Genomic DNA, 15520 nt, shown 5'->3' on the forward strand with positions numbered 1-15520 from the left:
GGTGTCCAAAAATTCGATGTGATGTTTTTGGAAAAAAAATTTGAAAACTAAATAGGCCTTAATTTCCCTTGCACTTTTCTTAGGCTTTTACACGTGCACTTCTAATTTACTAACCGATATAAATTTTGAAAGATTCATAAACATAGTTGTTTGTCACCTCATATTTCTAAAATAATCTTTTAACTTTATAATAGTTATTTCCATCATTAATAATTAATTAAATAATCAGATAATTTCCATCTTTCATTTTTTAGAGAAAAGAACACATGCTTGATCTGATTTTCTCCGTGGTGCGGACTATCGAGTCGGAAGGAAGCAACACTGCAGTATCCTTTCTATCGGTCTGCGTATGCATTTATACTTGACAGTAATAAGTCAGTAGCATACCCATATGTTGCATTGTGTTAGGTTTATACGGTTAGAAATAGATAAAAGTATAAATTAAGAGTAAAATACTAAATCAGACCATGGCTGCACATGTGTGGAAAAAATCGGACTAACACGTCACATGGCGATGGGTGGCAGGGTGGGAAGAGGGATGAAAGAAGGCACTGCTACTTTTATCGTAGTAGAGATGGAGGCAATCCTTATCATAATATATTTATAGGATGACATAAAAATAGAACAGACTATTAAAGCAGAAAACGTATCTATCACCTAAACTTACGAAGGTAACAACGGAATATACTGGCAGTACATATTACCAATATAAATAAGAGTAAGTTTAAAATTTTCTATGATATTAAAAGTGATAGTTTAGTAATATGCTGATTTATCTTGAATCCAATCGTGACAGACATACGACAACGCATGCACTGGAGCAATTTGTTCCCCACTCACGCGTCCTAATGTTTTATCATCATGTCTTCCACCTATATGCTAGTAAGACCAATTTCCTTTTTTTTTTTAAAAAAATATATTGTTAAATATTTAAGTGGATGGATAAGTTAATTTATAATGTTCGATCAATTATACTGATTTGCAAAACATCATCAGTATATTGTACCGTAAAAGTTCTCTAATAATTTGCATGACAATCAATTTCATGCATCGAAATGATGTGCAAAATAACGAATGAAACAAACGCTTGTGATGAAATGTAACGATCCCTTCGTAAGGGGTTGCAATCTACATGATCAGACTGATTAACAATTGCATACATGAGTACTAACGTAGATTTTTATCTTGAGAAACTGTATTCTCCGAAGAGTGGGGAGTGACACGTTAATCCGGGATAGAAGTCAATTTTTGTCCTACCATTTTTAAAAAAACTTCAATAGTACCATACTATTGTGTTCTGAATATGAAGATCGAAAGATTTTTTTTTTGACTTTTGTGATACCTTTTTAATGGCATAGATAATGAAAATAAATTCTAAAAAGTTAAAAAAAATCTATTTTACAAATATAAGATGATTTTTTTAAAAAAGAACATCATTTAACGGTTCGAAAAATATGTCCATAACAACCGAGGGAAAAATCTGATAAACGAAATCACGAGGATATTTGGTTTCCTACCATTTTTTAGCACGCTAAAACAAATTCTACATTATTGTATTTGTCAGAGCCGAAACTTATCAAGATTATAGCGCTATCAAAATATTGGCATGACAAAATTTGGTTTTTCATTACAGTTTTATTGTCATTTTACTTGTTTTATTCTCTCCTTTGCACGTGAGATGACTAAAATGCCCCTAGATAGAGGTGGCTTCCGGCCAGCGGGTGGAGATGGGGAGGGAGCGCGGGGAGGAGATGATCTCCACGGGGAGGCGATGCTCTCTCCTAGCGGTGGCTAGCGATGGAGGGAGCTAGCGGCTACAGCCAGCGTTGGAGGCAGCCAGCGGTGTCACTGGCAAAGAAACGAGTGAGTGGAGAAAGAGTGCGTTAATGCCCAACGAAAGTTTTGATTTGATCTATTTAGTCTATGTATGGCTGTATCCAGAGATATTTGGATCATTTTGTGTGCGAAGGGGAAAAGAAAACAATAAAAATAAAAATAAAATAATACTCCTTATAAACTATTTAAAGTGGTAAAGCAACACCAAGTGTCATTTTAGGGGGTGTTTGTTTCGAGGAACCGAAGTTTAGTCCCTAGTTACATTGAATGTTTGGACACTTATTATAAATAGTAAACGTAGACTATTAATAAAAATCATCCATAATCTTGGACTAATTCATGAGACGAATCTAATGAGACTAATTAATCCATAATTAGCCTATGTGATGTTACCGTAAATATTTACTTATTATGGATTAATTAGGTTCAAAAAATTCGTCTCGTGGATTATCTCTTTAAAATTAGTTGTTTTATTAGTCTATATTTAATACTTTAAATTAGTGTTCAAACATCTGATATGACATGGGGTTAAAAAGTTTAGCCTCATCTAAACAATCAGTTCTATCTGGTGATCTAAAACCATCCGAACCAAGGGACATACGACTTACGTCTCGTCCTAAAATAAACGAATTTCTATGTTTTAGATAGAATTTTGGACTCTTTGTCTTATTTGAAATTTTTTTATAATTAACATTTTTATTGTTAATATATGATATAAAACATGGAGATGGGGAGGGAGCGCGGGGAGGCGATGCTCTCTCCTAGCGGTGGCTAGCGATGGGGGGAACTAGCGGCTATAGCCAGCGTTGGAGGCAGCCAGCGGTCACTGGCAAAGAAACGAGTGAGAAAGAGTGCGTTGATGCCCAACGAAAGTTTCGATTTGATTTGTTTAGTCATGTATGGCTGTATCATAAACATTTAGATCATTTTCGTGCGAAGGAGAAAAGAAAATAATAAAATTAAAAATAATATAATATAAACTATTTAAAGTGGCAAAATAACACCAAGTGACATTTAATCTAGTTCTATCCAGTGATCTAAGGCCTGTTAGTTTCTAAAAACTTTTCAAAAACATCACGTCGAATCTTTGGACATTTAAATGAAGTATTAAATATACATAAATAATAAAACTAATTACACTGAGAAAATCGTGAGACGAATCTTTTGAGCCCAATTAGTATATGATTAGTCATAAGTACTACAGTAACCAATATGTGATAATGATGAATTAATTAGACTCAAAAGATTCGTCTCACGGTTTTCAGATGGAACCTAAAGTTTATTTTGTTATTAGAATATGTTTAATACTTTAAATATACGAATATACGTGTCGATGTGACCTCTTTCCTAAAAATTTTTGGGAACTAAACATAAACTAAATTATCCGAACTAGTTACATAATAAGCCTGTTTAGAGAACTTTAAATTATAAAAAACAGCTACTTGATAGCCAGTTTCTAAGAAGCTCGTAAATCAAATTCTCATAAATTCCTAATTTTTCAGATTCTCATATGCCCAATGTCCGTTTTCTGTGATCCTCGACCAGACCAACACAACAGGACTTCCTACCCGTACAGCCCTGCGTCCGAGCCGTCGCGCCGCACTTTGCCACTCCGGCGATCGGCCGCTTAGGTTGCTCCATCCTCCGCGCCCACGCTCACCGCGCAAGCTCCCTCCCGCCTCCTCACCCGCGCTCTGCCTGGACCGCATTCTTGGGCCAAAGGGCTAGGAAGAGGAGCAGGAGAGGAGGCGAGGAGCCGTCGCAGGATAGGTGAACTTGGTTCTCTCGGCTCTCGCCAGGGTTGACGGTCGTCTCCAGGCGAGCGATCGAGCGGGGCGAAATGGGCGAGGAAGAGGAGGAGGAGGAGATGTCGGAGAGGGAAGTCGATTCCCAGGTGCGTATTGGCCCGATCCTTCGAGTTCCTCCCCTCTGATTGCGCCATCGGTGTAGATTTCTCTCGCTTCGCTTCTCTTATACCGCCGCATCCGATCGATTCCCGAAACCCCAGTTTCGCACAATGCAATGTTCTAGTATTATATTTTGAACGAAAAATACGGTAGTTTGTAGTTCTAGTCTGGCATCTTCCCAAACTCGTAAGGTTGTTTTAGTGTCTCACATGTCTTCCTTTTATCTGATGCGGAATTGGGGATGCGGCTCCGTGCTCAGGACTTCAGGTGATGCTTAGGAAAAGCGAAGCAAACATTGTTGGTTTAGTTGATGATGTCTGTAATGTTGTTCACTGCCTGAGCCTCAAACCACCCACTTCCGATCTGATCGGAAGCACATTGTGCCATGCAAATGCATTCCACTGTATTTATCATGAATCAATGTATAATGTATTGTGCCATTGGGGGTGAAGCAGCTTTGGTATTATATTTGTAGCCGTAGAAAATTTGGTACGCCTTTGTTCTAATGCACTGTACTCACTGATTGTCACTTGATTACATTTCAGGTTTATATGGCTTGTGTAATGCAAGGGCGCAGGTAAATCCTAGATGTATACGTGATTTGTTGAGCATTTGTTATATTCTTTCACAATATTATCAGACAAACTTCTTTACTAATCTAGTACATCTTGTATTTCTTGAGCTTCCTTTTGTATTTTTACTGTATCAAAAGAACTTTCTCTACTTAACATTAATCTATTCTACTTTAATGATTCTCAGAGTTGGAGTAGCGTACTATGATTCAAGTATGCGGCAGCTTTTTGTATTGGAGATCTGGGAAGACATAGCTGAAGATTTTCCTTTGATTGATCTTGGTATGTTGTTCACATGACCACATTTATACTGACTAATTTTTCTAACTATATGAAATGTTACTTGTAATATATCTATGTTTGGTAACAGACATTTCATATCTTTTCCAGTATCAAGATGAAATATAGTTATATCTGATATTCTGTGGTGGTTTTTTCTGTCAGTGAAATATCAGTCAAGACCGAGCACAATATACACAAGTACTAAAACAGAAGAATCACTTTTGTTGGCGTTACAACGAAATGGTTCGAACTGCAACAACTTCTTTGACCAATATCTTCAGCTCTCCTTTGATGGTTTTGGTTGAAATCTTTCAGATAGTAATGGTGAGGCCCCTGCTGTGAAACTCATGAAAAGCTCAACATTCAGCTATGAGCAAGCCTGGCACAGGTTAGCGACTCTGTTAAAGTGATACTTGTGATCCACACCCTGTAATATGCTTGACATGGTTCACAAGGATTAACGAGATTTAATACAGAAGTACTAAATTGTGTCACGTGTTGGATCGGTATATAAAATCAAGCACCTTGATCAAGTGTCAGTATAAAGTTTATTGTTATTTCTGAAAAATGTGTATTATGATGGACTTGTTATGATAGTTTGTCATTGAACAGTCCCATTAGCTGAGCAACCTCGTAGCATAACAATATCTTTACCTGTTGAACTTATATTTTCATCCTGATCATGCTATGATGAAATACCATCGTTGTCTAAATTTCAGATTAATGTACTTGAAAGTCGCAGCTATGGACGAAGGGTTAAGTGTAAAAGAAAGGATCTGTTTTGTAAGAGCGGGAACATTGCCTCTACTCCTTTGTACCTATATGTTTTAGGTCATCTACATAAGGACGGGCTTAAGCATTTATAAATATTCATTCAACCTAGCGCCATTTATTCTATTTTTTAAAAAAGTCTTCCTTTTTCTTATCTTATATCTATTACTGATAAAACTAAGATTTTGATCTGTACAGAAATAGCTGAACTGTAAGGAGAGCTGTCTAAAAAGTTATATGCTTGTAAATAGGGATCTGAAGGGGGGAATTCTCGACTTTTTTATGGGGATGACTATGGTACATACCAATAACATTAGTTATAAAATATTAAAAATTTCCTCACCAATCCCACTCAGTAATAAATGGTTAGTGGATGGTGGTAAGACTATAAAATACATTACCTCCATACAGTTGTATTATAATCTCTATCTTTTGCTCTTTTTTGCTACCTTTTATTACTCTAGAATTACCTATTTCTATGGATCATTACCCCTAAATAGTGGTATAGAGCCTTATTTAGTTTGCTTAGGCACTTCTGATCACAGATCTCATACATTTCACCTATTTCCATTCTCTAAGTCTTTTGGATCATATCATTCACTTGTCCTTCTTCCTTTCTAAATTTTCACCGTAATTTAGTCCTATGCCATTTTACATTTTCTTAATTTTATGAAAGATATTGTCGTTTATACCGTTGTTTTGTCCTATACCATCTCTTTTCTTATATCAATTTTATCCTTGTCACATATTGCATGCACAATGAATTTCTATTTCTCTTGGCTTATAAGTACTGTATTTCAAAACTGAAACACAAATTATGGTAATTTCTATTCTAGGAACTTTTACAATCTTCCTCTATATAACATATGATATTCATGTACATGTCCGTTATGCTTATTTGTTCTTGTTAGACTTGTCTAACCAATTTTTGTTCCACTTTTTTTAATTTTTACAAAAAAAGAATGTCCCTTTCTTGAAAACATCCTTTGAGTCAGGATATCATTTATTTGTCTCACACAAGTTGCTGTTACGGTTTCTATTTCATTTTCTATCATTTATATTTTTTGGATGAAAAATCTGGGGATAAGCTGATGGAACGAAAGCAGCCTTTCTTGTCCATTTGTTATTATGCGGTGATAATATTTATAGGATTTGTTTACAGCTTAATTCCATGATGGACCTTGGAAGTGATGTTCAAGTTCGTGCTGCTGGAGGTCTTCTTGCTATATTAGACAACGAGAGGCTTCTTGATACCCTTGATCAGATGGAAGGTGGAGCATCCATTGCAATTGATTCTGTGGCACAGATCTCATTTTATCCTTTATCTATAATGATATTATATGAACTAAATGTACTGATGTACTGAACCAGCATGTTTTTGCAGTTTTACTTTGGAAACAAGCTAAAAAGTCAGTTTTGTAGGTAATCTTCAGGGTAAAGTTATACCTTGACAATCTATTGCATAGAGTTTGGTGCATTCTTAACAGACTGGTATTCTCATGTTTTTTTAGCATTGTATTCCTTGACATCCTCTCAGGGACAAGTTCCTGAAACTTGATGCAACAGCTCATGAGGCACTACAGATTTTTCAAGTAGATAAACACCCCAGTTACATGGGAATTGGAAGGGCTAAAGAAGGGTAAGGATCTTTTGTAAATATTGAACTTCCTCTTAGCCATGTAATTCCGATCTGTAATAGTAATAAAAAATCTGCAGGTTTTCAGTTTTTGGTATGGTCAATAAGGTAAACAATCTCTTTCTTTTCTGTGCTTCTTTTCTATTAGTCTACTAAATATGTTGTGGATTGCAGTGCGTCACTCCAATGGGAAAGCGTCTTCTGAGGTCTGTTTGTTACTTCCAATCATCACCATTGCAGTAAGAATAAACAGTATTCTTTTTAACTAGTTTTATGTTTCATATCAGGACATGGTTTTTACGTCCTATAGTCGATATTGAAGTCATAAATAATCGCCTCAACACAGTATCCTTAATTTGTTGAATACACATTTTGCGCCTTTGTTTGATACCAAAAATATGCCAGTAGATTTCTGAACTGTTTTTCCAATACATAGTAGATATCATTCTTTCTTTGCTGTGAAGAAGTAATGGCTGCATTGCGTGAAACTTTGAAATCTGTCAGAGATATTCCCCACATGCTCAAGGTGCTATTATATTTACTCAATATGTGAACTTTTATAATGTCACTTGTATCTCCTTTTCTAGTAATTCACTATGTTATAACAAGACATTTTGGTCTGAAATAAAGTGGAAAGATATTGTCTCTTTGATGTTCCTCTCCTGGAAAAAACAGAGGTCAAGCCTGCAAGTAGTTGTTCAGTGTGTTGATCTTGCTCGTGTTTTACCCTTCACTTAAAATGTATATAAATTGTATAGTTCTTTTTTGTCACTACTCATGGTTTTGTTTTCATGGACTCACACACATTGTGAATTTTGTTGTACATATAACAAGGAACAAGAGTTGTTTTTTGTAAGTTAGCAATTATTTTGTTTGAAGTAAAAGAGACTCAAAAGTAGTATGAAATTATTGAATCAATGGATCATGATAACCTTATGCTTCTCATAACATGTGATGGTTTTTCTAAGTCTCTTCGAGCACAAAGTATTCATCGTCAGTTTTCATAATGTGCATAACTGACATTTGTATTTTTCTGAAGAAGTTCAACTCTCCAAGTTCCTTATGTACAAGCAATGATTGGCATACATTTCTGAAGGTACCCATAAGGATGCACGAATCTGGCTATTAATTTATAAATTCACAATCAATTTGAATAAGCTCTCACCCTTCCCTTCTCCACTTAGCTATTCCATATTTGAAACTCTGCCCTATGTGCAAGATTCCAAACACCTATATATGTATGGTTTTTTCTTCTTTCATTTCTCTTGTTGATAATATCCCTTTCACTTCTGTAATTTCAGTGCATTTGCTCTCTTCTGCATATAAACAAGATTTTTGAAGTAGGAATATCAGAGCATCTGGCAAATAAATTGCAACATATGAACATTGACCTGGTTGGAAAGGTATGTCCCCAAGTAGGGGTATTGATTTTTCACCACTTAAATAATGCATACAATAGTATTATTGCACAACCATGAAACCTGACTTTACAAAACTATTTTCTCCATATTCATGAAACCTTTATTTTCCAGGCCAATTCTTCCATTACAGAAGAGCTGGATTATGTATCTGATTTGGTGAGTTGTCATATAATTGTATCTTACTTGAAACAAACAATGAAATTTGTATACATTTTTTGCATTTACCTTATAATGTAGTGTGGTATTGTGTGTTTTTGTTGAATCGTTAGATAAGACAATACCAACAACAAAACTTTGATTTATGTAACTTGTGTTAGACCATACAATTTTACTTGGCTGCTTGAGTGTATTCTCCTCGTAGCTTGATGAGACAATTGTTAATAGTGAATTATACAGATTCATGTGCTCATCTCCTGGGTTTTATCTCTACAGATGCAGCATACTTCAGTACAGAGATTATCACCATAAAGTGTAAGCCTTGATTGCGTAGTGAATTGATGCTTGATAATATTAAAAGTACTGGGTTATTTGCAAGTTTATTCTTTTTTAAGTATGAATTTTAAATTTTTGGCAGTATTCTGGAGGCCGCAGACATATTCATACTGTTATTGGTGGTGTGTTACATTTTCCCATGCAGATATTCATCATCCGGCTTGAGTACCTGTTCCCATATTATTAGTTTGTCAGATAATATTTTGACTTAAGGGCTATTCTGCTACTGACAACTTTCTTGAAAGAATATTTGAGTAATGCCGATAATTCCAGATCTTTTTTGACCATGGCACATATTAATTTGGGCTTCTGTGGATCTTTACATAATACTGTTTTTGTTTTCTCATATATGCTGTTAATGGTTGTGTACGTCTGTTATTTGCAGGTAGTTGGTGTGATTGATGTGCAACGGGGTAAAGAAAAAGGCTATGAGACTCTGGTGAAAGAAGGATTATGTGACGAGGTTAGACCTTGCAGTTTTAAATTACAATTTTAAATTATTTTATTTTCCATGTAATGAACACACATCTTGTTTCATGTAATTCTTCATCACTTTAAGGTAACTGTAAGGTCTAAATAACCTCAGAGGGTATAGGACGCACCATCACTATATACCAGCAACTCCTATCTGAAAGTCAAGAGAGATTTTGCCATCATCTTGCTTAGGTGTTGCAGTTGTCCCCCCCGCCCCATAATGCTATTTTTTACTGAGTTTATTCCTTGCATTTCCAAATGCAGTTTATCTACCAATGATTGTACAGATGAATTTTTCAAATCCAACTTCAAAATTGTGAAATGGGTTATAGTTCAGGGGCTCACAGGGATCTAGATACCAGGTGCAGGTCATGGGGTGGAATTTGTACGGTGCACATGTGGATGGGTGGGTGGTGTACATAAGTGGTTTCATGCCTTCATCAGTATGGTTGCAGCATAAAATATTAAAATTTTCCTGCTTGTTCATCTCTAACTGATATTAGTGCTTAGTAGTAACTAGTAAATTTGGATTGTTTAGAAAATATTCGCCAGATTATAATTATCTTTTTATTGCAATTCATTTATTTAACTTGTCTGGTTCTTCTAAATGTTTACATTTTTCTATTGCTATGTTCATAGTTATAAAACAAAGTTTCTCTAAATGTATTCCTCTTAATGAAAAATAGCTGGATGAACTGAGGATGGTGTATGAAGAATTGCCTGACTTTTTGGAGCAGGTAATGAATCTTCAAACCAAAAAATTATTTTGAAGCCTTTATTTCATAATGTCTAGTAATTCAGTTGTTTCTAGGTGTCAGCCAATGAAAATGCCTCCTTCCCTTTCTCATTTGAATGCAGAAAGGCTCCTCTAATTGTCTATGTACACCAAATAGGTAACTTTTTCTCCCACCTGTTGCATTTTCATATACTGCCTTTTCTTATTGTGCTAATTTGATATTACCTATCCTTCGATATGATTTAAACATGGATGTAGAACCAACCATCACCACCAACACCTGAATTATAGCTACTACATCCGTCTCAAAATACTACTATGTTCCTATTTTGAGACCGAGGTAGTAGTAAGAAATATGTAGCTGCTAAGTAATGATGGTATGTTCAACATGCATATTTTGAGGAAAAAAGCTTGCATCTGAACATTTGTATTCTCCATTATTTATGTCTTTCATGCTTGCTGTTCCCAGGATACTTAATGTGTTTCTTTGATGAGAAGATAAGTGATGCCTTGTTGATAGGACTTCCAGATTTTGAATTTGCGGTATGCACTGTCTTATTTATCTTGTGGGTTTAAATTTTCAGTATGTAATATTTTTGTTTTCACCAGTTTTCTGAGGAAGGAGAGGAGAGAAGGTTCTACTATCACACTCAGAAGACGAGAGAACTTGACAATCTTCTGGGAGATATTTACCATAAAATTCTTGGTAGTTTCATCGATTTGTGTACTCCCTCCTCCCCCTCTATTGGTCATATGATTTTCCTTAACAACAACAAGCAGATTTGCCCTGATGAGGAAGACTAAGGCCATCTTAATTTCTTTGAATAAATTCTCTGTGGACTTAAAGAGTCTTAGGATTACCTCTGTATTCATCCAATCACCATATGCTCCGTAATTCGGTCTACTTCAAGATGTAAATTGTAAATTATACCAGTTTTTGTCAAAGTTTTGGTGGCTTCTCTTTTATGCTCTATGGACTGCTTTGGTTTGGGTGCATAAGCCTGTCTGCTGTGTCAGCAATCTCAAATTACCTTTTCAGTGATATACATGTTTCATGAAATGGTAGTTACAATGGATTTTGACTCAAACATGGTCATATTGATACAGACATGGAGAGAGCAATTATAAGGGATTTAGTGTGTCGTGTTTGTCAGTTTGTACCTCAACTGACAAAAGCAGTAAACTTTGCAGCAGAACTTGATTGGTATGCCTGCAATTACTGTGCATATATTGGTATTGTTCAACTTAGTGACTACATGCTTATCTAATGTGTTTTCCTTATTACTCAGTATGTTATCGTTGGCCATTGTTGCTCGCCAAAACAATTATGTGAGGCCCATCTTAACTGAGGATTCCATACTTGAGATACAAAACGGCAGGTTAGTATGTATCCACAGTCTACTACTCTACTTTCATTTTACATCTTTGATGTAACATTATATAGTTTAGATATTTTATCTTAAAATTCCTAAATTTACTCCAGAAGCAATTCAGACATGCTTTGCAGGAAATGACTGTTGATACCTTCGTTCCAAATGACACTAAAATCCGCAGTGCAGGTAATTAGTTCTCATGAAATGCGTACCACTAAGTTTACATGTAGTAAATTTGGGCACGCAGAGTTAATGCTGTTTTTATGCTAGGACGAATTAACATAATAACTGGACCTAACTACTCAGGGAAAAGCATTTACATCAAGCAGGTAATTTTGATATCGTGTATATTTACCGCTTAAACATAAATCAGTGAATTGCACAATAGAGGTCTAACATGTTGGATATTTGCTTTCAAGGTGGCTTTGGTGGTTTTTCTTGCTCATATTGGAAGCTTTGTTCCTGCTGATTCTGCCATTGTTGGATTGACAGATAGGTTTGTCTATAATTTAAAAGCACCTTGTGTATATGTTGCACATGTCCTATGGTACGAAATAGAAACTATTACATCCGTTTCGTACTATAGATTATCTAGCCCTCCCTAGATTCATATGGATGCTAATTAATCTAGACACATACAAAACATATATATTGATTCATGGATAAATCTAGATAGTACCAAAACATCTTATAATATGAAACAAAGGGAGTAGGAAATAATTGGTGTGTTACCATTATTTGACCAGATGCCAATATGTGTCAACTTATCGAGTGTGGAATTCAAATCAAACATTGTGTTATTAATACATAATATACTCCATCCGTCCCAAAATAAGTTCATCTTTCTGATTCAAAATAAGAAGTATAATACTAGACTAACGCAATGGCATCCTTGAAATTATCTATAATTCTTTGTAGAATATTCTGTGCGATGGGCAGCAAATCGATGACAACTGAACAGTCAACTTTTATGATTGATTTACATCAAGTTGGAACAATGCTCAGGTAGCAGTTAGCACAGTAGTCTCAGCTTAAAGTTTTCTACCTCATTATATTGAACATGCAACTGAATAAATTTTGCAGGCACGCAACATCCCGATCCTTGTGCTTATTGGATGAATTTGGAAAGGGAACTCTAACAGAAGGTGATGCCATAGAAAATTATAAACCCATTGTCCCACCCCTCTAATTCCATCTTCACTCTAACAGATAAGGCTTTTCTTATTTTGATCCTTTCTAGATGGTATTGGTCTGCTTGGAGGAACTATCAGCCATTTTACAAACTACGATTGCCCTCCCAAGGTTACGTAGCTAGCTTGGAAAAGTGTTGCTATTGGGTATGAATGTGCTGTTTTATGTTCGGATATAATACTTTTGCAGGTCCTTTTGTCAACACATATGACAGAGATCTTCACAGAAAACTACCTGCCAGAGGTAGCAAATATCTAGTTATTACTGTGGAAAAACAATTATTTTCCTTTTTGTCAGATTTTTTTTATCCCATTCATAATTTTGAGGGGCATGGAAATTTGCAGTCTGAACATATCAAATGTTATACCATGAGTGTTCTGAATCCTGATGAACAAACAGATAAAGAAGATGTTATATTCCTTTATCGGTAAGTTTTCTTTGAAAGCCGCTATGTTTTTCTTGTTCCCATTATGTCATGTTCTGCACTAATTTTGTAAATTCTAATGCAATCGTTGAAGACTTGTACCTGGGCAAGCTCTCTTGAGCTTTGGTAAGTTTATGCACAACGTTTATACACATGGATCATTTCAAGTCAAATACAACTAAAAGTGCTTTTCTTGCAGGACTACACTGTGCACAGCTTGCTGGTATGTACGGAACAAACTATAGTCGGCTGACATTATGATAAAATCGATAAGTTGCTCTGCTTATTTCCAAGGCAGACATGAAACTGATGCAACATTTAGTTCATATAGTTACTGTTATCATAATTCTAATTGACATGCTACAGTAAGAGTGGAATTAATTTACTTGCTCCATCTGTAACACGGAGCATGTATGGTTCTAGATGTACAGTGGAACTAGATGGCGTATTACTCCAGATTGTTCACACAAAGATGGTCATCATGCTAGCTTTTTACAGGTGTTCTGAGTGAAGTTGTTCAAAGAGCTGTCACTGTTTTGGGGGACATCCACTCAAAGAGACCTATCAGGCGCATGGTCTGGGAGAAGTTAGCAGCAAAGGACAAGCAATACCAGGTCAGTTATTATCTGATGTTTTTAAATGACATGTAGGCATGGAAATCTGAATGTGATCCATAATCCATTATTTTTGTGTGTGCATAATTTCAGGATGCAGTGACTAAACTGTTGGCCTTCGACGCAAACAAAGATGATCTGGCCAATTTTTTCCAGGAAATATTTCCCTCCTAGCTGTAGATCGGGCTGCCTTTAGAGTAAAGAGTTGCTCAAAACATGAAACCAGCACATCATATGCGATATGAGATGAACCAAGTCTTTAGCTGCCTACTTCTGGAACATACAGAACAAATGGTGAACCTCGATCAGTGACATTGCCTACATGTTCACTTGGGGATGAGAAATCAATTTTGCCTCCATTACTTTTTGGATGAGATTGCCATCGCCGTTATACGAATCGAATTCCACCAAGTTTGCATCTGAGTGGTCTGATGTGAGATGGCAATATGGCATGGTTGTAATATACAGTGCTTATGCTAGGAGTACCTACCGTTTCCTATGTTACGGTACGCCAGTAATGTCAATACACTTCCATCTACCATGGCGACTGTGGGTGCGACGTGTCCCTGCAATCAGTGGATCGGGCCATCGGGGGCAGGGGCATCACTGCGCTCGTCAACTTGGATACTGCGTTGGGACTGAGAGATTAGTGCTTGCCTGCTTGGTGGATACCAATACCATTGTATTCCTACTGGAGTAGGGTATATATTTATTTGTTTTGAGACGTATGGGCGGAATTCTTGTTGGACTCGTAGCTGAGGCTAGTGCTGTCCTATGGGCCATGTCTTGTGGTGGATTGAAGGTGCACGCAACCTAAATGGAATTTTATATATTTATTTTTTTGTTAAAAAAATACAAAAATAGATTTGTGTTGTGAAAAATCGCAAAACTAAACCCCCATTACCAGCTAGTGGCCACAAAATACAAAATACTCACTAAATAAGTGCAATAGATGATGTAGCAGATAACGAATGGACGCATGATGACGATCATATGAGCCAGAAGGGTAAATTTGCAATCAACCCCTTGCTGTCTAACCACTAGGCGTTTTATATGTGGTAGGGGTAACATGTAAAGTTTCGAAGACACCAAGGGCTTGGGGGCTAGGACATTTTACAGACGTCCCCTTTTTACCTAGCTACTGGGCATTTTGAAAATAATAGCAGGTAGTCGTGTGTCAAAATGCTGTGGAGGTTGAGATAGGGGCAGGGGTGGCCATTTTACAGGTGGACCCCTTGTCACCAATTTTAATAGGAAAAATAGTTATGTTCATATTAGTATTATACCACATTTAGTAGTATATGTAATAGTTATACCGTCAAGTACATAACTATATATTGTGATAATAGTTTACATTACTTACAAGTTACGTGGTTAGTAATAGAGTTGGTGAATTTGTCCATATCATCCAACAAGAGTTAACAATATAATGATTAGTAATATAAATGATCAAATAGTAAGTGCAATAAGTGAAAGTAAGTACGAGATAGGTAAAAGTCTATAGGGTAATGAAACTTATATAAGTACAACTAGTATGACACTCTATGTCCTCTTATCTGGCCTCTTTTCCTCTTCGACGTGCTCACATGAGTAGGTGAGCGGATATGGTGAAATACCATGTGTGACATGAGTCTGTGGTAGAGAAGTTGAGGAGGTAGACCCCTATGTTGGAAGCGGTGCTTCAATAAGCTGCAAAGAGCCAATGATCTACTAATATGTTGTATAACAGAATTGATATAACTCTACCCCAATAGGTGAGTGGCAAGGGGGTTGCCTGTCGGTCTCCACGAT

At 36.2% G+C, this 15520-nt stretch overlaps 1 protein-coding gene across 1 annotated transcript; it reads left to right on the forward strand.

Moving 5' to 3' along the window:
* The first annotated feature begins 3391 nt into the window (after positions 1-3391).
* On the forward strand, positions 3392-14546 carry LOC102715391 (DNA mismatch repair protein MSH5). The gene is made up of 34 exons (XM_006654532.3): positions 3392-3730; positions 4289-4320; positions 4503-4597; positions 4760-4840; positions 4913-4985; positions 5317-5380; positions 6531-6682; positions 6906-7007; positions 7085-7112; positions 7179-7210; positions 7292-7349; positions 7444-7530; positions 8044-8100; positions 8306-8407; positions 8537-8581; positions 9303-9380; positions 10078-10128; positions 10203-10284; positions 10597-10670; positions 10737-10833; positions 11235-11331; positions 11417-11506; positions 11622-11686; positions 11771-11829; positions 11920-11996; positions 12419-12505; positions 12584-12645; positions 12741-12802; positions 12881-12934; positions 13036-13118; positions 13210-13241; positions 13315-13338; positions 13614-13729; positions 13823-14546. Exons 1-34 carry the CDS (start codon positions 3677-3679, stop codon positions 13901-13903), a joined length of 2433 nt encoding a protein of 810 aa, XP_006654595.2. The 5' UTR covers positions 3392-3676; the 3' UTR covers positions 13904-14546.
* Positions 14547-15520: the final 974 nt, after the last annotated feature.

This window comes from Oryza brachyantha, chromosome 5, assembly GCF_000231095.2.
Source record: "Oryza brachyantha chromosome 5, ObraRS2, whole genome shotgun sequence".
NCBI lineage: Eukaryota > Viridiplantae > Streptophyta > Magnoliopsida > Poales > Poaceae > Oryza > Oryza brachyantha.